Raw genomic sequence first — 23,534 nt, 5'->3', positions numbered from 1 at the left:
TCTTCAGCCCCAAGGCTGGTTGGATCCTCAACAGCTCTGCCATCAGCTGTCATAGATGGCCTAGGCATCACTGAAGAGGCATACTAGGTAAATGATAAGTGAAGTAGTTACCCGTTGCTTTCCTCTCCGAGCCAGAAGTTGCTATTACACATCAGTCTGCCAAGCCCACTGAAATGCATGCACCAACCGACCCTATGAGCAACGTTTTCACACCATCCATAGCGGGGACTGGCTGCATAAGGAATGGCATTACATGCATCGCTCATAGCTCAGTCACTTTCATATTGCCAAAGCCAAGGATAAGACAGAGACAGATCAATGAAAGTAACAAAATTGCTCTAACCCATACCAGTAGGCCTATTAGTTACTTGAAATCAACGAGATGGATGGACAGAATACTGAACCTACGTTTTTGGATTGAAGAGCGACCTAGCGACAAACTTTAGAACTAAGAATAACACATTTGGAGCTCTCGCGGGAGCTATTGAAGATTAACATTGGAGTACACAATTTGACCAACATAATAATGTTGCAACTAAGGATAGCAATTCATAATTTATTATTACTATGTATCTTTTAATTTTGAATTACCAATTTATGACATTATTTACTTCAACATATAACAATTGTAACTACCATATCAGGGCAAAATCTCAAATATTTTCTGAAACACAGAAGTTGACAATTGTGTATATATAGTTCCAATATTGGCCTACTGAATGTTATTGGATGTTATTTAAACTGATGTAAACAAGGAATGTTACATATCCTAAATTTTACAACAAATGTTATATTCAGATGGGAAGGTAATTGATAACAATGACAATTTAACTCTTTGCTCAGTTCAGTAATGTGTTAATCATAATTTCAGTATTTGTAAACTTTGTGACATTTTAAACATATATCTTATTTTGACCAGGTTAGGTAATAGTTTCATAGTGCTTTTCTGTTTGTTTAGGCATACATTATGGCGAAAACAAGCCAAGAAGATGAGAAGAAAACGGCTGAGACGGAATGCTGCGCAGGAAAGAGATAACCAGCTTAGATTAGGTAAAGAGCCGTAAAAAATGTACTTAATTATAGGTTATGTATCGAAGGATGTCAGCGTGGTTTTGACATACATGGGGTGAATAAGTTACACCATTGGCTTGATGACATCGTGCTGAAAGCGATACTATGTTGCTATGTTCAGAAAGAATGGCAAAATTCGCTAGTGTATCATTCGCTACTGTATCATTCTAACCTCTAAATGTGTTGTGTATTATTCATGTAGCTAGCAATTATCAATACTTGGTACCTTTTTCATTATTTCTGTGTAAGTTAGTATTATTGAAGATTCCTTACATGAATACTATGTAAAATGTAGCAGTGCAATTTATCAGAAAAGCTCGAGTTCATCCAAGCAATAATTGTGAACATCTATTCTCTTCCATTCTCCAGCTCACAACTTGTGTCTGTATGGGTCATGGATGATGATTAAAATCGGCTTATCGGTATTACTTCAGCCCGGCTGTCATCTTATTTGTAATGTTATACTAAGTGGAAATTAATGAAATCTTACTTGGAGAGCATCTCAGAGGAGAAATGTGTTCATTGCGATGTCCAGGAACCCACAATCCCGCCCGAAGAAGTATATTTACTTTTATAACCTAACGAAGACTGTTACATGCCATTTTCATTTCTGAAGTAGCTACTTGCATTCCTATTGGCCAGTGTGAAGTGGCACGTGATCTTGTTCCCATCAATAATGTTAATCAGAGTCCGTTACCAACCCCGACCAATGGTCTTGTCCAGGTCCTATCTTAACCATCTGCACTGCAAGAAGTCCAGACCAGTCGTGTTTCCACACGAAAGTAGAGGCCTAGGGCCACTTCGTGGCTTCTAACCTGATGCCCCCAGACCCCATTTGCTCCCTATATCACTGGTCTTGTCCAGATCCTACCCTAACCGTCCGCACAGCAAGAACCACTCCAGACCAGTGGTCTTGTCCAGGTCCTATCCTAACCATCCGCACGGTAAGAACCAGTCCAGACCAGTCATGTTTCCACATGAAACTAAAGGCCTAGGGCCGCCTCACGGCTTCTAACCTGGCGGATTACGCCTCAGACCCCCTTTGCTTGTCCCTACAGCTATTGAATCACCACTCACTAATTATTTCCTAAGTGCAGAGGTTGTCAGCACTGAGCACTGTTTGGCTTCCCGAGAAGGCCGCGAGCGTGTAAACAAACGACAATCGTTTCGGGGGGTATGAAAGTCAAACGACAGTCGTTGCGTGGGTGTGAAAATCCTTACAGCTGGGCTGAATTAATAATGCTTATCTGGTGATCAGCATTTGATTTCTTCCAAACTCGATTGAATTGTACTATGTTTGACCTAGGACCCTTTTAGTTTTATTTTATTCTTCAATTATTCTTCAACTTGTGCATCTTCAATAAATCACTTAACCTTTTTTTTTGTTATCTCTTGTTAGTGGTTTAACATCGTAACGAACTCAGGTTTGTTTGGTGGTTGTGGATTTTTAAAGGACTAGGATTGATAAGGAAGCAAGCATGACATTAATTTTCAGCCCCAGCATTTTTCTGGTGTGAAAATTGGAAACCATGGAAAACCATTTTCAGGCCTGCTGGTAGTGGGGTTTGACCCATCATCTCCTATATGTAGGCTGGCAGCTACATGACCCAAAATCCTGGCCATTTTTTGTGTGTGTTTGAATATTCATATTCCTTAACCTGGCCTTTCTTTACGTGCACCGTTACTTGCTAGTGAGTGCAGAGCTCGTCTTCATATTTAAAGGCCATCATATTCCCATATAAAGATGAAGGTATGTTTAATACGTCAATTTGAGACAGTTATTTATTCAGAAATGTGAGCGAATGGAGTGGCCACACGTGTTAGCGCGCTATGGTTATGGATCCAAGCTCTGCATTTGGGAGACATGTAGATTCGAACCCCACCGTCAGCAGTCGTGAGAATGGTTTTTGATGGTTTCTCGTTTGCACTTCCCGGCAAATACCGGGTCAGTTCCTATTCGCAGGCCACAGCCGATTCCTTCCACTTTCTCACCCAATTTCATTCACTATCATTCATTTCATCTTCATCAGGTCCTCAACTGAGGTTGGCAGCAGGAAGGGCATCTGGCCACAAAACATGCAATATAAATTCATTTCACCTCATCCCTGACTCTGTGTCAAGAAAGGGGACTAAGGGGTAGGCAAACTGTTTATTAATACAAGTTTATGTTTGCTATGTGCTACTCCATTGTAAATATTTTTTCTCATTGTGGAACTCTGTAGTTTCTGTAGTTTCCTATCTTCCCTTCTAATTTAGCTTCTCGCTGTTTTGGTTTAAAAAAAAAAAAAAAAAAAAAAAAAACAAACTTAAATTTGAGATAGGAGGAACTAAATAACTTAATGCAAACATATAATCCAGCATAACAGGAAACAGTCAGTCATGACTTCTATTCCTTTCTGCATCTCCCCTGGAACACTGTTTCCAGGTTTGAATATTTGTAGCGGGAGCATGGAATACAGCTTTCAGTCAACAAAAGTGCCTCTTCTTCCTCCGAGCTTGCACACACTCTGTTTCAGGATTACAATTACTTTCGTAAACCTTATATGTTTCATTCTCATCACTTTTGGTTTTCAAGACACTTCCTCCAACGTTTCACCCAACCACAAAATTATCTGATCAGTGGATGCCGTTATAACTTGTTTAAATTCACTGACAACAGTCACAGTGTACAAATGTCATCACATTAAACACACACAAAACAAACCTTGACTTATTACAATGCACGAAAATGAGTAGCACTTTTACTTGCTACTGAGTGCACCACTCACCAAACATGCACTGCTCGCTTCTGAGTGCACCACTCACAAAACATGCACTGCTCGCTACTGAGCGCACCACTCACCAAACATGCACTGTCGTGAGTAATAACGGATTGAGGGTCTTCGTTTTCAAAGATAATGGAAATAACTGATACCTCCCCTTCCTAACAGTCTGTTTGAAAGGTATATTGAGTTTTTCAAAAGTAGAGGTCTTGTGATAGTTCAACAACAAGCAATGTACTACGGAGGTGAGCGCTTTGCTCACCATGCGAGTAACTGCAAGTTATGGGATTACAGCCCTCCTTTATACCCATCTTTTATGCTTTAAAATTTACTTCCTTTTTGCTCTAACACAGGTTAATGAAACTGGTGGGATATGACTGGGCTACTATATAACTGTATAGCCTTAATTGGGTTTCCACTTCCCTGTGTGAGGTTGATGACCTAAATACCAATGCCCATTCAAATTAGTGAATTACACCTATTAAGAGAAATAGAACAATGTAGAGAGGAACAAACTTTTGTAAAGAAATTAAAGTAAACAACAGCTGTGTGGATTTTATACTGATAAGATTAATTATTCAATAATCTTTACACACAGTTGTTCCTAGACATTCTCTCATTATTTCCACAACAGCGCCCCTATGTGCCATCCATCCAGTGACCACAGTCTATTGGTGGCGGACCTGAGAATCTTCTATGTGCCGCCTATTAGTGGTGGGCCTGAGAAACTTCTGTGTGCCAAAATACAGAACAGGAAAATGCCAAAAATCAATGTATGGGAACTCCAGAAAACAGCCGTCTTTTATAGGGTGCTTTTGCTGGTTCTGCTCTGAACTTCTTCCCATCTTTACACAGAGTTATTCCTAGACATTCTCTCATTATTTCCATAACAGCGCCTCTGTGTGCCATCCATCCTGTGATCACCGTCTATTAGTGGCGGACCTCAGAAACTTCTATGTACCAACAGTACAGAACATGAAAATGCCAAAAATCAAAGTATGGGAATTCCAGAAAACAGATAAGAGAAGTGAGTATCACAACTGGATAAAAACACTGTTACCAAGAGATGAAAGGAAAAATGGAGGGGCATAATGGACCAGACCAAAGGTCACATTGGTTAAGGAGGCATATGAAGTTTGTGGAAAGACAAGTATGAAAACAAGGGAGAAGGAATCATCATGGAATGAAAGAGTGAGAGCAGCAATTGGGGAAAGAAATCTCTTGTGGAAAGAAAGGGATCAGCTGAAAAATAAACTGGATCTTACTAGAGATGAGGCAAAGATTAGACACTTTGAACAATTATACTGAAACAAGAAACTGGATGTTAAAAGAACAGTTACAGAAGAAAAGACCAAGGCATGGAATATATTCACTCAGAAACTGGAGGAAGACAGCAGAGGCAATAAGAAACTATTGTATAATGTTATGAGAGATAAAAGGAAACCAATGAATACCATAAAGGTACTTGAAGATGAAAATGGAAATCTGGTTAGGACAGAAAGTAACATGAGAGAAGTCCTGAAGAACCATTTCGACCACCTACTGAATAGACCAGTTCAAGAACAAATTACAGAAGCTGAATACCAAGCCTACAATGAGGAACCCCCCATCACCTGGACAGAAACTGAGACAGCCTTAAAATCTATGCTTAAAGGAAAATCTTCAGGTGCAGATGAATTGAATGTGGACATGATAAAAGGCAGCAGGCATCCAGGGTATACAATGGCTGCACAGAGTACTAAATGCCATATGGACAGACAACAAAATAACAGCAGATTGGAGCAAGGGCGTTATAATCCCCCTGTTTAAGAAAGGCAGCAGACGGAAACCCACCAACTATAGAGGAATAACACTGCTGTCTTATGGGCTAAAAATTCTAGAGAAGATCATAGAAAGAAGATTGAGAACCATCATTGAACCACAGTTAGAGGAGGAGCAATATGGATTCAGAAGTAAAAGATCAACAATAGATCTAATTTTTAGCACCCGCATGCTGATGGAAAAGTATTGGGAGAAAGGCAAGAACCTGGTCATTGTATTCCTGGATATAGAAAAGGCCTATGATAGTGTTATAAGAGATAAGATCTGGGAGTGTCTGAGAAAAAGAAATGTGCCTGAAGGACTGGTAAGGAAAATTCAGATGTTGTACAAAGACTGTACTAGCTGTGTACAAATTGGGGAAGGTTGATCATCATGGTTTGAGACCAAGAGTGGAGTTCAGCAAGGAAGTGCACTGTCCCCACTACTCTTCATCACTGTTATGGACAATACAATGAAGAACGTCAAGGAAAAGTTAGGTGAACTGAATGCAGTGGCTTTTGCTGATGATATCATGATTTGTGGTGAAACAGAAGAGGAAGTACAGACCAGACTCAACATATGGAAATCCCAGTTCCAGGAATATAACCTCAACATCAGCGAGACCAAGACAGTGATGATGGCAGTCAACAGACAAGGGCGTCCAGCAAGTTTAAAACTAGGAGACCACCAGGTAGAGTGTGTGGATAGTTTCCCTTACCTTGGAAGTGTAATCTCCAGTGATAATTTGGTCAGAAAGGTACAAACAGAGTGCAAAAGGGATCAGAATTCTACCAAGAAGTAAGAACACTTTTATGAGATGACATGATTGCAAAACCGGCCAAACTGAAATGTTTAACAGCTATTTCATACCAGTATTGACCTATGGTATTGAAGCGTGCAACCTCACAAAAAGAGATTCATCAAGACTGCAAGCATCAGAGATGAAATTTCTTAGATCCATCATCCAGAAGACCAAGATGGACAAATGAAGAAATGAGGACGTGAGGAAAGAAGCCGGAATAAAGACATCCCTGTTAGACTGAATCGGCACATCCAGACTACGGTGGTATGGGCATGTGATGAGGATGGAGCCTACAAGAACAGCCAGAATAAGTTTGGAAATACACGCGGAGGGGAAAAGACTTGCAGGAAGACCTAAAACCCGATGGATGGACATGATCAAGGTTGATCTAGTTACCAGGGGATGGACAGTGGATAATGTTCTCCATGACAAGTTGTATATGGACAGGAAGAAGTGGAAAAGGCTCATTAACAGTACCCGGGAAACTGGAATTATACAATGATGATGATGATGAATTCTAATATACATATATACAGTATACAAACTAGCAGTTACCCACGGCTTCCCTCGCATGAATTTCGTAATTTGATAAAAGTAATCGCTCCTCGGCACTGTATTAAGCCATTATCTGAAAGTCCTTAAAGTATTAAAAACTCACTGAAAAATAGATTTTTCATTTACCTCAGAATCTCTTTGTAAATCACGTTTGAGGTATTGCTTTTGGGGGCTAAGACGACCATGCAACACAGAAATGTACATGTGAGAAACAGTCTTGTCTCAGGTTGAAGAAATACACATTTTATTTTTAAGGAGATTCCAAATACCAACTTCCATGTCTGTAACATTTTCATTTTTTTGAGTTATAATATCCCCTCAAAAAATAATTCAACTCATTTTCAACTTCCTTTCACCCCCGTTAAGTGCCTTTTCCGAAAACAGAAACATACTTGTTCGTGTATTTTTAAAGGACTTTCCAACTACCAAGTTTCTTGTCTCTAACATGTTAAGCTCTTGACATATACAGTAGATATGCCGATAATAATTTTAAAAATTCACCAGCTTTTTCAATTCGTTTCAGTCCCTTAAATGGATTTTCCAGAAGCAAAAACATACGTGTTTCATTATTTTTAAAGGAGATTCCAAATACCAGTTTTCACGTCTGTACATCTGTAACACCGTCAGTTTTTGAGATATAAGTATTCTCATAAAAATAATTAAAATTCTTCTTTACTTCTTTCCACCCCTCCCTCCCCTTAAGTGGACTTTCCGAAAACAAAAAAGTACGTTTTTCTTTATTTTGAAAGGAAATTCAAAATACCAACTATCACATCTGTTTCAGTTCAGTTGTTAAGATGTAAGTATCCTCATGCACGGAATTCAACTCCTTCTTTACTTATTTTCAAACCCCCTTAAGTCGATTTTCCAAAAACAAAAAACAAAAACCTTTTTCTTTATTTATAAGGAGATTTCAAATACCAATTTTCACGTCTGTAACATCATTAGTTTTGAGATATAAGTATCCTCATACAAAGAAATCAACTAATGTTTTAATTCATTCATGCCCTCCCCCCCCCCCCCCCCTCCGTAAGTGGTTTTTCCGAAGACAAAAGAATAGGTATTTCTTTACTTTGAAAGAAGATTCCAAATACAAATTTTCATGTCTGTAACATCTCCCGTTTTTGAGATGTAAGTATCCTCGTAAAAATAATTCAGCTCCTTTTTCAGCCGCCCCCACCCTTGCCTGTTAATTTGATCACCCCGCCCCCCCCTACACACACACTCAAAAATGTATGTTTTCTTTATTTTTAAAGGAGAATCCAAAAACCAATTTTCACGTCTGTAACCTTCAATTTTTGAGATATAAGTTTCTCCATAAAAAGAATTCAACGTTCTTCACTTCCTTCCTCATTCCCCACTTAGGTGAATTTTCTGAAAACAAAAAATACGTTGCCATTAATGCTTTCACGGCCCGTACTTTCACCTTATTTTCTTGACACGGCATAAGCCCAAAAGCCTATACACTATCATGTCTAAAAAGATACGTGTTTCTTTATTTAGGCCTATAAAGGATCTTCCACATACATTTACATGACTCTAACATCTTTAGTTTTGAGATATATTTATCCTCATCAAAGAATTGAACTCCTCCCCCCTCCCAAGTTGATTTTCTCCCCAAAATGCGTGATTCCTTATTTTTTTAAGATATTCCACCTACCTGTTTCAACGTCCGTAATATCTTTAGACTTTTTAGATATAACTACCCTCATACAAATAATTCAATTAATTTTTGATTCTTTCACCCCCTTAAGTGGATTTTCCAAAAACAAAAGAATCCGTGTTTCTTTATTTTTAAAGGAGATTCCAAATACCAATTTTCACTTCTGCAACATCTTTAGTTTTTGAGATATAAGCATCCTCATACAAAGAATTCAACTCATTTTTCAATTCCTTCGCCCCCTTTAAGTGAATTTTCCAAGGAAAAGAAATGCGTATTTCTTTATTTTTAAAGAAGACTCCAAATATCAATTTTCACGTCTGTAACATCTTCCGTTTTTGAGATATCACTATCCTAATAAAAAAAATCCACCCCCTTTTCAGTCCTTTTTACCCCCCCCCCTTATGCGGTTTCTTCCGAGAACAAAAAATACTTGTTTCTTTATTTTTAAAAGATTAAAAATACCAATTTTCACATCTTTATAACATTTTAAGTTTTTGAGATGTTCTGTAGATATGCTCATTTTAAAAATTCACCCCCTTTTTCAGTTTTCCTTAAGTGGAATTTCCAAAAACAAATTATCTGTTTCTTTACTTTTACAGGAGATTCCAAGTACCAGTTTTCAACTCTGTAACATATTAAGTGTCTGAGATATAAAGTAGACCTAGATATATTTTTTTAAATTTCCACCCCGTTTGTCACTCCCGTTCACCCATATTCATTGGATTAAAAAAAAAAAAAAATGTGTTTCTTTATTTTTAAAGGCGATTCTAAATACCAATTTTTACGTCTGTAAACTTTAAAGTTTTTGAGATATAGATATCCTCATTTAAAAATTTCACGCACCTTTTCACCCCGTTAGCGACGGAATACCTGAAAATTCTTCCTTAGTGAGCACCTACACCCTAATATAAATGTATCCTCAAAATTTCATTTCTTTAATTCCAGTAGTTTTGGCTCGGCGATGATGAATCAGTCAGTCAGTCAGGACATGCTATTATATATACAGTATATAGATGAGCTAACTTCCCTTTTACAGAATATTGGTTCTGCTGATCGCAGGTACAACCTCTCAGCATTAACATTGCTACTTCTTGGATCAGTTTCACTTAATATACTACCATGGTACTAGTATGAAATTAGCAGTTGCAAATTGATTTTTCAAGCATAAAACTATTTATCGTTATACTTGGGAGGGTGGGAGCACCAGACCTATAATCGATTTTATCATAACTGACTTTGAATTCATAAAATCTATTACGAATGTATGAGTATTCCAGGGATTTTTTGACAATGCAGACTGCTATCTGATCTGCAATGAACTAAGTATCATTAGGCCTAGGACAGAGAAAGTGAAGTCTGTGTGCAGACAGAGAAGTGTAGAAAATCTCCAGGACAAGGAAATTGGACAGAAGTACATGGATGATAAGTGAAGAGACAATCAGCAGTTCATAGTGTAGAAAGAGAATGGATGTGTAAAGGTGGGCAGGACTAGCGAAAGCACCGGATACACTTTGGAGCCACACTATTTCTACATCAGTTACTCTGTTTGAAGAGCAATGACGTAGACATGAAGAGGCTAAACGACAAGCATAGGAGCTCCGTCAAGCTCAGCCCTGCCCTCCCCAAGCCTGTTCATGTTTCATCCCATGATTGGGCTACTAAGTCATAATAAACATATTCACAAAGCATTGCGAGTGTGAAAATGTAAACTGCTGAAGAATACGTATACTCTGATGCAAGTTGCAGCTACCGACGACGAATACGTGATTACATGTTTACACTTGACTATCCAGTGATTAGCGGCCTTAATTGCCCTGTCATTCACACTGAGCAGGACTCCTTACTGCATGGTTCACTCAAGTGGACACAGATTAGTAGATGCACTGAATCCTGTCTCTCGCCACATTCACTTTGTTCATCACCGGTGTAATCCCATTTCTTCAGGTTTACATTGCATCCTGTCACTGCAGTTCACAGTCGGTCGAGAGTCTTCTGGGTAACCTGTTTCTGCTGGCTGTGGTCCTCTTGAGTGTTACTTTCTTCCGTAGTTCAATCCAATGAGCTTTGGCTGAAAATGGAATGGGTGCTGTTGTTAGGAGGAAGCTATTTCTTGACTTCAACCTTAATTGAAAAGGATGTGAACAATGCATCGGATGACTTGGGCCTTCCTCTTGTTTCTTCTTTTCAATTTTTTCCACTTGTCTTCTTATGTCTCGTGGCGCTATGCCTAGGCGAGCAAAGATCTCGTTTACTAGCATAGGTCGTAAGCAATCTACAACTATGTGGCCTGTCTTGTAAAGCGCCACACCTACTTGAGCAGAATTCCTCCAGATTGGAATGGCATACTCAGCAGCAGAATATTGAAAAGTTTATCTTGTCATATAAAGGATGATATCAGAGCCTCCGTGGCTCAGGCGACAGTGGGCTGGCCTCTCACCACTGGGTTCCTTCATTCAAATTCCAGTCACTCCATATGAGATTTGTGCTGGAAAAAGCGGATGTAGGATAGATTTTTCTCTGGGTGCTCTGGTTTTCCCTCTCATCTTCCATTCCATTAACACTCTCCATTGCCAGGCTGAGTGTCTCAGAAGGTTGAGGCACTGGCATTCTGACCCCAACTTGGCAGGTTCGACACTGGCTCAGTCCGGTGGTATTTGAAGGTGCTCAAATATGTCAGCCTTGTGTTGATAGATTTACTGGCACATAAAAGAACTCCTGCGGTACAAAATTCTGGCACCTTGGCATCTCCAAAAACCGTAAATGAAGTTGGTGGGACGTAAAGCAAATAACACTATCATTTCATTTCATCTGTCAGTCATTAATCACATCTTGTCAGTCATTAATCATTGCCCCAGCGGAGTGAGACAGGCTTCAGCAGCTGGCACATTTCCTGTCCTTGCTGCTAGATGGAGGCTTCGTTCATTCCATTCCTGACCTGGTAGAATTACTGGAAACAGGCTGTGGACTTACATTTTCAAAGTATGATATCCTTTATGAAATCCTTGGATGAGAACCAAATTGCAGTTCTAGCTGAGGGACTTAAATTCGCTGTTGCTCGGACCTCTAAAATTTCCATTGAAGAGGTCATTACTTCTGTTGAGGCAGCCACCCACAAACTACCCATAGATGAGGCTGAGAAAGTACGACAGAAATGTGTGAGACTTACAAGGTCTGCTGCTGTACCTGTGCCTAATTTAACCAGAGGCGAGCTCTGAAGGAAGGAACTTAAAGAGGACTCTGAAGTGACCATTTTCGCGGCTGATAAGGGTAATGCAATTGTGGTAATGACGAGTATAAGAATAAGATGTCAGTTATGTTGTCAGAGTCTGTTTACAGACTGAGCTCGTGTGTCCAACGCCACTCTGAAACTCTTAAGACAATCCTCAATTTCGAAAGAGGAGGATAAATATCTGACTCCAGGGAATGCAGTGCCACCTTGATTATATGGACTTCCTAAAATCCATAAAGAAGATGTTCCCCTCAGACCAATTGTTAGTGCGATAGGTTCCCCTGGTATGCTTTGGCTAAATATCTAAGCAAGTTGCTTCAGCTACATATAGGACATACTGAATCATACATTCTCTGTATTTCGTCAATGAGTTGTCAACTACAACCTTCAACCCAATGCACTTCTGGTGAGTTTCGATGTGGAATCCTTATTCACTAAAGTGCCGATTGACTCGGTCATGTGTCTCATTGAGCATCTGTTCCCTGAGGACATGACTACATTACTAAGCTATTTCACCTCTGCATGACTTCGAGCTATTTCTTGTGGGATGGGCAGTTTTACAAGCAGACGGATGGGGTGGCTATAGGAAGTCCACTCTCACCGGTAGCGGCTAATTGCATTATGGAGCATTTTGAGAAGGAGGCTATTGCTTTGCCACCCGTCAAACCTGTGATTTGATGGAGGTATTTGGATGACACATTTGTGGTATGGACAGAAGGTCCTGAGAAACTTTATGTATTAAAGTATGAAGGCTTTCATGGCCGGTGTCAATATAATAAAAATCTTCCGGGCTATTATGCCGTGGTCCACTCCTCTCGCTTCTCCCAGACGTTTCGACTACTGCTGCAGTAGTCATCTTCTGTGGCATCGTGTTGATACGCTCTCCTGCAGTCACCAGCGGGATACAGCGGGATAGTCGAAACGTCTGGGAGAAGCGGGAGGAGTGGACCACGGCATAATAGCCTGGAAGATTTTTATTATATAAACTTTATGTATTTTTAAACCACTTAAATCATCAACATCCTTCAATTAAATTCACTAGGGAGATGGAGTCGGATGGATGCCTTCCTTTCTTGGATGTTCTAGTAAGAAAAAGAAACGGACAGATCCTTAGGACATGCCGTCTATTGTAAGCCTACTCATACAAATCCCTACCTCCATGCAGATTCTCACCACCATCCAGAACAAAAACAGGGCATTCTCATGACACTCACCATGGGAGCAACTAGAATTCGTGAGCTAGGAGATGGACACACTCAAAGTCATGTTCAAGGGTAATGGTTACAACGATGTACAGATTCATAGAACCCTGCATCCCAGAGGGACAAGTAAGCAAAGCTCACAGAAAGAAGAAGTGAAGGGAACTGCCTACCTACATTCACAACACCAAGGACAGAATTGCCAAGGTCCTCTGCAAGCATAATATAAAAACCCTGTTTGGCATCATCACTAAAATTGCTCACAGTTTAGGTAAAAGCAAGGCCAAATTGTCCCCACTATTACATCCTGGGTGTACAAAACTCTGTGTACTTGCGGCAAGGTATACATTGGCCAAACATGCTGGTCCATTGGGACATGCATCAAGGAACATCAAAGAAATATCCGTCTCAACCAGCAGACAAGTCAGCAGTAGCTGAGCACGCCCTATCGTCAGGTCGTGATATTGTGTTCCAAGATGTTCAAGCTCTTACCCACACCAAAGATTAAAGATCTAGGATTACATGGGAAACTGTGGAAATGCGTAAAAATCCTAACAATTTCAACAGGACATTGGCTATCAGTTGAGGAATACGTGGTTGCCAGCCATTAATGATTTACGTCTCATGTAGTTCTCTTCCCTGTCCATTCTGTATTGTTATTTTGTTTGTTATTTGTATGTTTGTCATCGCTACTTGATTCATTCCAAGCTCTGTGTTACATGTTAATGTCATACTTTCAAAACGTGTGTACATCGGTTATGCGCCCGCACTCTCACACTGTCTCACTTCATTATCATCCTCTGGTTTTCTTTCCATTCTTCAGCTCTGTTCTATTCTATCCTAGTGTCTTTCATTGCATTTACTTTAAGTTATTTTATTTTATTTTGTTAGTTTCTATTTTCTTCTACCACATTCATCCCTGATTCATCTGATGTCCTCTCTGATACTTCTCAAGCATCTTAATTGGAGCTTATTGTTGCTGACAGCTCCCGCTTGGAGCGCTGTGCCGGCATACAGTGAGCCACCTGGTGACAAACGACCGTACCTCTACTGCACCAACAGTAATGCATTCTTAAATTCAAACCCTCATTATTGTAGAAGTCTTCCTCTTCAACAGTCAAGATTTCCTTCTGAAGACGCTGAGCAAAGTTTTCTGCAAAATGTAAAGAGTTTGACTTTGTTTGGACACGACATAAGCCCAAAAGCCCTCATCATTTCTACAAGTATGAATCGTGAAAGCATCTTTTGTGAAGCTCACAGAAAATCCTATATCCGTCAAGATTTTGTAGACTAATGTAGTTTTGCCCCTGTGGTTCAAAATAGTTAGTGTTGTGACATCACATGGACTGGGAAGACTTGGGAGAAAGGAGATGAAATGCTCGAGTAAGTGGTATGTTACAAGTGATGAAAATCATTTTTCGTCCGTTTTTTTTTGTATCAATTGATTGTATTATATATTCTCATTGAACTGATTTCATATGCCTTCCACTATGTATTAGACATCTATTAATGACTACGGCTTTAAGCCGTACAATCATACGACGTCCTAATCAACAAAAAAACTACATATGTGTTTATCATTTTATTAGATCTTTAGTTATTTCATTGAACATTTTATATGTACTACCTATGAATCCACTAGTTTTTAGTATCAATTTGAATGTAATGTATATTCTCATAGAACTGATATTTTATGCCTTCCACTATGTATTAGACATCTATTAATGACTACGGCTTCAAGCTACCTTCTCTTACTATAGTACAATCAAACAAGTCCTATTCAACAAAGAACTACATATGTTTTTATCAATATATTAGATTTTTAGTTACTTCATGAACATGTTTATAACAAACGTAAATCTTACCTCTCTTATAATCATCAAACACATTTTTGAATATCTTTAACCAGATGCCTGGTAAAATAATAAGGTTTTTGATAATGACTGAGGATGCCTCACAGTAGGAGGCGAAACATGTCTCATCTGAATAATGTTTTAAAGTAAATGCCAACATCTTGTAATGTATTGAATAGGTGGAAATAAACAAAAAATATTATCCTATATACAGTTTAAGTGGTATGTTCCGAGCTGTCAATGGAGAGATGGCGTGGAATGACATTAGTAGACTAATAAGTTTGAGTGGTGGTTTTAAAAGTAGGAAAATTCACAATCTGAAGATAAAGTTGGAATTCAAGAGGACAAATTGGGGCAAATATTGTTTATAGTTAGAGGAGTTAGAGATTGGAATAATTTATGAAGTAGATATTCAGTAAATTTCCAAATTCTTTACAGTTATCTACAAAAAAGACTAGATAAACAACTGATAGGGAATCTGCCACCTGGGCAACTGCCCTAAATGCGGATCAGTAGTGATTGATTGACATATGGAGAAGTATGTAGTGTAAGTCTTGGACTGTCCTCTGGGTTTATTTTCCATGTTTTTATGATGTATGATGAAGTCATAATACAGTCTGTTCTTGAAATTGTTGTTCATAATTATATAAAATAAAGTTTTCTAGTTGCTGAATAGAAAATGTTATAATTCTGACTAAAGTATAGAATTTTTGTTGTTGTAGTGGGAGCCCTTTTCAATTTCAAGTTAGTTAATCTTTAACTGTGAGAGTTTTCACTCTGTCAAAACTAATGCAGGTTAAATAAATTTAAAAAATACATGAAAAAAAAACATTTAATAACAAATTATACGTGAAAAATCTATCATTTCCAAGTGGGTTGGCCATGCAGTTGGATTAGCGTAGCTTGTGTTTAGGACGTGGTGGGTTCGAATCCCTCCATTGGCAGCCCTGCAGATCATTTGCCATTTTCACACCAGGCGAATGCTGGGGCTGTACCTTAAATAAGGCCACGGCCGCTTCCTCTTAATCTTAGCTCTTTCCAGTTCTTGCGTCACTGAAAACCTTTGATGTCTTTGTGCAGAGTTAAACCACTAGAAAAATAAAAAACCTCTTGAAAGAGCATCATCATATTCTATCAAACCAAACTTTTATTAATTAATTTAAAGAAGAGTTGATGAGTGCAAAAACTCTCTATGGTATAGCAGGAAGGTATGTATATCTCTGTTTGTTTGCCTTTGAGAAATAACTTTGCTTTTTGATAAAAACAATACTTCTGGATGTATCCTTTTTATGGATGTCTGCCTGCTAGTTGTGCTATTATATTTGTTACAGAGCAAGAGCTGAGGGAGAAATCCCCTCGGTACCAAGCTTGGTTAGCCGAACAGAATGAATTGGAAGCATTTCAGCAAGAGGAAGAGGCTCGGTTACAGATGGAGCGGCATCTTCAGTGGGAGCGAGACGAAGAACTGGCTCAGGTGTTATGGAAGGAAAGACAAGAGCGTTTGGCTCGAGCTCGCGAAGAGAAGGTCAAGCAAGAGGTTTGTTTTCCAATTTTGCAGGAATTACAGTGTGGGTCTCTGAACTCCTGCAGGACTAAATTCCGGCACCTCGGTGTCTCTGAAAACCGTAAAAGAGCAGTTAGTGGGACATAAAGCAGATAACATTAATTGTTGTGTTATATTCTGGAATCAGTTTCATTTTTTATGTCGAGGGGGCTCTTAATTCTTGTGTGGTCAGTCATCACTTTTGCCTACTTTTCCTTTCTCTGATGGAGACTAGCCAATCTCCTGAAAGGTTTCTATAAATGTTATTTTAAGTATTACATGACATCTACCCTTGTTTCATCAGACATTGCTGTATGCTGTCTTCACTTTTAAAGAAAGTGGTAATCATGGCTTATGGCTCCCTACAACTAGACCGGCTCACAAATTTGATCTCACTTTGCATCTCTCTATTGATAGTTGCAAACAAAGCACACACATTTTCAGATGTTATTATAGATGCATGTGTGTGATGTATTAACTTGGGTAATACATGGGAAGCAGGAAAGATGAGTACACCAGCTGCGAATAGGGGGTTGTAGTTATGCATAGTTTATTCATGCTAGTTTGGTGTCTGTATGCTGAAAGGTTTAACGGTCTGTAATGTGTTGTTATGTTGGACTTCTATATTCTGGAATGACATTTTTTATTTTAGTTGCGCATTCGTGAGGAGTGGGAGGAGCAGCAACGTAAACTACAGGCTATTGAGGAGGAAAAGAAGAAGCAAGAAGAAGAGAAACAGCGGAAACAGGTACACATTATGTACTACTCCCATTTAGGTGGACACTAAGAATGTTGGTCACAATGAACCAAGCCAGGTTTGTTGAGGCCAGAGGTGTCAGATGTACTGCCTGCAATATTATTTCAAATGGCCTGTAGCAAAGTATGATGTTTCTATTAAGATGGCCCTAATTTATTAAGTTAATTGCTTAATGTGTTGTAGGAACTAAATATAAATAAATAAATAAATCAAATAGGGTGTAGGCATAAGTAATTAGTCTAATACAGAACAATGCTGTGTTCAAACAGTTCAATGAAAACGACTACGATTGTCATCTTCCATTCTACCGTAGCAGGCAACACATAGTTCTCTCCAAAATACTTTCAGTGTTCAGTAGCAAACAGTTTTCCTCCCTGTTAACATTTTCTGAAATCAGGTTACAGATGAATATTTAAAAAACATTATGAGAGTTGTATGAAGCCAAAACATTTTACCAGATTTTCAAAATATGAGGGTGAGAAGAGAAGTGATGCCAGATTTCCAGCACAAGATAATTCTTTTATCATAAATACCAATTAATTTTTTTAAATTGTATGCTCTCAAAGTGTGTGCCTGTTCTTTTCAGTTTGTTCGTTTTTACGCACAGTATTATTTTTGTACCACATTCCGTTATACATGATTTTGATAGAGTAGTGTTAATATTATATTAATTTCAAGGTAATATATAACCTATATCTCACACTGAATTTTTTAAATCTCAGTTAGTGGCCCACTGTATTCTCTTGATTAGCACAGCAGTTTGAGTTTGACACTACTGGATTAGCCAATCATTTATTTGTGACAATGTTTTTAATCTGAGAAACAAGTGTGGCTGTAGGGGTGATAAATTAGGTGTGTATTTCAACATTACTGTCTTCGTACAGGTGTGTATCTACCATGCTAGCAGTGGTTGCAGATTTTGTGTTGTATCCATGTTTTATCAACAATATTGTAAGTATTTCGAAGTTTGGTCGTCCAAATAGATTGATCAGTCATATACAGATCAGCATGTGAGGAATGGAACTTCAGCTGAACTACTGACTACTACGTTTAGATTATTGATAGGTAGATCGTAGGAATAGGCCTTTGTTGGAATTGAAATTGTTGGCAAATTCCATTTTTTGTCACGTGTTGATATGTAGTGATATGGAGCAGAATCTTTCAGCTTCAACAGAGTTATTTCAATTAACCGTTATGATTTAGATATGTTATGAAAGATATCAGTACCTCTTCTTCTGTGGCACTGATTGAATGTACTATTTCTTCCTTTATCCTAACAGGTAGAAAATAAAGGTATATGTTTCCTTGCTTTTCCATGGGTTATCTTGTATATTTAATAATCATGTTGATGTTGCTAAACTATTCAGTTTCTTCAGTGACGTTAGATTCGTCCCCTTATTGACTTGACTTCTGGCATTTTAACTTATTCAATGGGGCTAATGCTCATCGCATGCATATCTTCATATTTTGGCTGATGATGACGCAAACACAGCGTCGAAACTAGTTCCAAGTGCAAATACATGTTATAAATAAATATAACATTTTTGTATTGAAAAGGTGGACCGTTTTAAGTTTTTCCTAACATCTTATCTTCAGCCAGCTGGTCAAGTCAGTGCGTTTTAGGCTGACTACATGACCATTTGATACGTTGTGTGCTGTCTTTGCAACGCTAGTCCTGCTGCTTTTTAGAACATACTGTACCAACACAGTTGCCTCTTATGCATTTTGTCAGTAATAAATGCTACCCTTTTCCACTTCCCTACATTTTCATTCGTTACACAATCTAATTGCAAGAGGCTCAGGGGCCAGCGCAACATTCTCAATTCTGTAACGTGGAGTGTGTACTCATGTCCGGCAGTTTCAGACCAGAATTGTGACAAATATACGGCAACAGAATGAACAACAGACTTATAGATCTTGCTCTCAAGCGCTGTTGGGATCTTGTGGTCACGAAGCAGTCGTACAAACTGCATCTGGGAGGAAGTTACCCTCACTTTGGAAGAGTGAGCCAAGGTTTCTGAACTTCAGTTGTTTCTTATAGATGTGAATTGTTCCATTAGTTTGAGGCCTGCTTTCCATATACAGTATTCCATGTAGTCCTTGCCGGGTCTCTTTGAAGAGAAATACATCATCTGCATGCAGAAGCGACCATGGATGTGGATACTGGATGCTAATAATGACTGAGTCCATACAAAGAAGAAACAAGAGCTGTGATGTATGCCGGCAGGGATAAACAGCCCAGCCAGGCACCTCATAGTGCTAGAGGGATTAGAGTAGAGGAGATAAATCCATTGTCCATATGCTTCACGGACACTGTGAGAGTGATGAGAGTGCCAGAGGAAATCATGATGAACTTCGTTAAAGGTTTTCTCAAGATCCAAAAAGACTGTGTGAATTGGCTTATTCTTCTCACGGTGTCATTCTAGAAGTAAGTGGACAGCATAGTTGGCATCTGTTGTCGCATTGCGGTTACAAACCAACTCTGGTTGGGACTGATGAAGAGGATCTGTTGGAATTGAGCATCAAACACGCATTCAAAGATCTTCATTGTGAGACACAGCATCTGGATCAGATGGTAGTTGGTACACTGAGCAACACCCTTGCTCTTCTGCATTGGTATTGTAATTGTTATAGCATCCGCCATGCCAAGTCGCTACGCGCCGAGCTCGTCACACATCGCCCCACCCCCTTAGGCTCGAGCGCGCCAATCGCAAGCAACATTTAAGTGCCGGGCGGGCCCTTCTCTCTTCTGTCCGTGGTTGCACTGCATTGGATGACGGAAATTACTCGACAATTAATCTGGAGTCTTCCATCTCGCGAAGTTTCTGGATACATCTAGCATTCGGACTGTTCTGGAAGGCCCAGAGCAGGTATATAAGGAGAGGAGTAACTTGGAGTGATAGTCAGTGAGAGTTAGACGGAGTTAGTGAGTAAGAGTGAGTGAGAGCGAGATTGAGTTTGCTGGAGCACAGTCAGTGATGGCCTGGGAGAGTGCAGCCTGATGAATTATCTGCCTGTTGGAGCCGAGGACTCGTTTCTGTTCCCCTGACGTTGTGTGTGTGCGCGTGTCCCTTGTGGCTGGCTGCTGGAGAAGAACCTTGGGTGTTCTGGAGCGGCGAAGAAGGGAACACTGTGTGACGACGTGTGTAGACTGCGAACGGGGTTCGACGGATTGAGTGAACAGCGGATACTATCCCGACCTGCGAGACTGACGTGTAGGCTGTGGACCGTGAGAGCGCTAATGAGTGTGACTGAGTGGCTGAGTGAGTGTAGTATAAATAATCGGGGACTCTGTGTGTATGTGTTATTGTAGATGGGACATGAGAAACTAAGAGAGAGAGAGAGCGTGAATCGTGTGTGTAACCGTGTACGTGTGTAACTTGTAATCTCGGCTATCATCTGTGTGTGTGTAAATCTGTAATTGTAGTGCTAATAAATCTTAGAAATAGGACGCTACCAGGTTCTGTACTCATTTATTTACTTATTTACCCCGCCAGCACGTTACTGTATTCTGATCCTAGTTATCCACTCTGTTGTCAGCGATGATTTGTTGAATAGTTCCTTTAACATTTCGATACTTTGGCTACCAAATGCTCTCATGCTTGGACTGGGATATTGTCAGGCCTGGCATCCATCTTTGAAATAGCTTGCTCCACTCCAGTGGGACTAGTTGGTGGTACAGGACCAAAGTCAGGATTGGCGCTTATTATCGCTGCATTTAGGGATCCTTCATTGTATGTTGTATGGCGGTACTGCATTCAGCACTGAAGAATGTTTGGTGTTTTGTGGTGAATTTCATGGTAGGCATCTCTTATGTTCATAACCTGGTCAACATCTTGGATAGAATGTTATGAAACGTTTGCTAACTTATAGATTCAGTTGGCTCTCTCTGACGTGCCAAGTTGATCATAGAGTTCAGCATAGTTTTTGGGTCTGTGTAGCTGCCAATGTCCTTTTTGCTGGTGACTTCAGCCTATGGTATTCCTGCCTCTCAGATGTCTTTAAAACAGTCTGTAATCTACTGAGGTTGATCACCCACCGCAAGTATTACATGTATTAAGTGTCATATTGCAATCGTTATTAACTTACAATTAAAATAGTACGTTACCTAATCATCTAATAGTACTTTTGATCCTTTATTGGACCTTCTTCATTGAATAAAAAAATGTAAAATATGAGTGACAGTACAATTTTCATATTTCAAATCTTGTAATTGTCCTATTGAAAATTAAGTTCACATAATTGATCACTGAGTAAAGTGTTGTTTAAAATGGTGACTCTTGAGAACATTACAGATAACACGTAGTCTCATAAAAGTACTATAATGTTCATTCCTCAATTAAATTGCTAAATGGGGTAAGTCACAGTTCATAGAGACATAAGTTGCAAAATTGTAATACTGCCTTTCTCATTACTCGTTTAAATTTTTTAATTCAAAATGTTGTTAATGACCTTGTCAAGATGGAACAGAGTAAAACAGATGTAGATTGCATAGTTAAATTTGTTTTTAAATACAGTAGAAGTCTGTTATAGCAAGAATTTACAATGGCGAAAAATTTACTTGCTAAAGCAGATTGTCGTTATACCCAATTTTCCATAAATTTCAGAAAAGATACGCAAAAAACCAAATACTTCACCATGCATGTATCATGGAAACATATTGCATGTCGTGGAAAAATATTAATAATAATATTTTTGCTGTAAATTTATGAGGGAACAGCCTTTCTGAAATTTAACCCGACATGGTAATAAAGTAACCTCTGAAATCAGTGATGCATACTGTCATATCTTGAGATGTATCACATTTTTATTTATTTACTGTACTAGTACTAAAATCAACTGCTGGGTGAGTGGCTCAGACGGTTGAGGCACTGGCCTTCTGACCCCAACTTGGTAGGTTTGATCCTGGCCCAGTCCAGTGATATTTGAAGGTTCTGAAATATGTCAGCCTCGTGTCTGTAGATTTACTGGTATTTAAAGGAACTCCTGCAGAACTAAATTTTGGCATTTTGGTGTCTCCAAAAACAGGTAAAATTAGTTAGTGGTATGTAAGGCCAATTACATAGTTATTACTGAAATCAGTTGTTTATTTCAGTATTTTGTCCGAGCTAACAAAAGCTATCTGTCATGTTATGTATGAATTTATGAAGGAGAAGAAGAATAAGAATTATGGAGGCATGTTCTCTCTCGTTTCGAACTTGAATATTTCTTTTCACCAGTCAACGGGAATTAATAATCGGTAGCGCGTGATAGCTCGCTAATGTGAGCGTTGGACAAGTGAGAAATCGATATGGATGATCGATCAATGTTCAATTTAAATCTAGCCTTCAGAAACACATGACTAAAAATGCCTGTTGTACACCATCACATTTTTCTTTCAGTTCAATACTACACAAGAAAAATTTCAAATCTTGTCAAAGACTGTTCAGCATTGCTGAAGATTTGAGATGATTTGGCAAGATTTGATAGAATTTTGTTTTAATGTGGAGGAAAGCAGTTGTGGTTCTTGGACTGGCAGTGTGATATAGTCTTAAAGGGAAGAAAAATGCGCAGTAAGGCATAATTTACATGGAAAAAAGATTGTGATATTCTTCTACATAATTTTTGTAGTGTATTTACTGCCTTAACATCATTTGCAGAGGTTATGTTGTATTGCACTTACACACATGATTTGAATAAAAAATGATAGCAATGCAATGAAAATTCGTATCTTATTGCATGAAAACATATTAGGAATTCAATAATAATATTGATCGTGTTATTTGCTTTACATCTTCCATTATTGGGAGAATTTGCTGCTACTATTACTACTACTACTATTACTTCTCTTGTTCATCCATTCCCTTTTCCAGGTTCTCTCTGGGTAGGGTAGTGTACCAAAGCCGTCCACCTTACTCGATCTTTCCACCATTCCTCTTCTAGTACTTTATTGCTATCGACTCCTCTGTTTGCAATACAGTCCACAACAGAGCTCCTCCATCTCATTCCAGGCCATCCCCTAGGCCTCTTTCCAGTCTCTGTATCCATGAATGTTCTCTTTGGTATTTCCTCTCCTGGCATTCTCATTATGTGTCCAAACCATTTTAGCTTTGCTGTATCAATCTCTTCTTGAAGATTACACACTCCCACGCTTCTCTTTATTTCCTCATTTCGTATTCTGTCTCGTCTTGTCTTTGCCTGTATGCTCCTCAAGAACCTCATTTCAGCTGCTTGTATCTTACTTTGGTTCCGCTTAGTCAACATCCAGGCTGCTAAGCATAGATCAGTATACGTTTATAATAGGATGAGTATAAAACCTTC

The 23,534-nt window shown here is 39.0% G+C and overlaps 1 protein-coding gene across 2 annotated transcripts in view; it reads left to right on the top strand.

Annotated features, from left to right (window-relative positions):
- The first annotated feature begins 737 nt into the window (after positions 1–737).
- The window catches only part of LOC136877159 (U2 small nuclear ribonucleoprotein auxiliary factor 35 kDa subunit-related protein 2), a 129,475-nt gene continuing 106,678 nt past the window's right edge, over positions 738–23,534 (top strand). For both annotated transcript variants that reach the window (XM_067150972.2, XM_067150971.2), the window contains exons 1-4: positions 738–806; positions 959–1,050; positions 16,266–16,471; positions 17,130–17,225. In XM_067150972.2, the coding sequence (XP_067007073.2) occupies positions 799–806; positions 959–1,050; positions 16,266–16,471; positions 17,130–17,225 (402 nt within the window). In that variant the 5' untranslated portion in view covers positions 738–798. The remainder of the gene's footprint in view (positions 807–958; positions 1,051–16,265; positions 16,472–17,129; positions 17,226–23,534) is intronic.

Source organism: Anabrus simplex, chromosome 7, assembly GCF_040414725.1.
Source record: "Anabrus simplex isolate iqAnaSimp1 chromosome 7, ASM4041472v1, whole genome shotgun sequence".
Lineage (NCBI taxonomy): Eukaryota > Metazoa > Arthropoda > Insecta > Orthoptera > Tettigoniidae > Anabrus > Anabrus simplex.
Note: the sequence above shows the minus strand (reverse complement) of the source record. Positions and strands in the feature narration are given on the sequence as shown.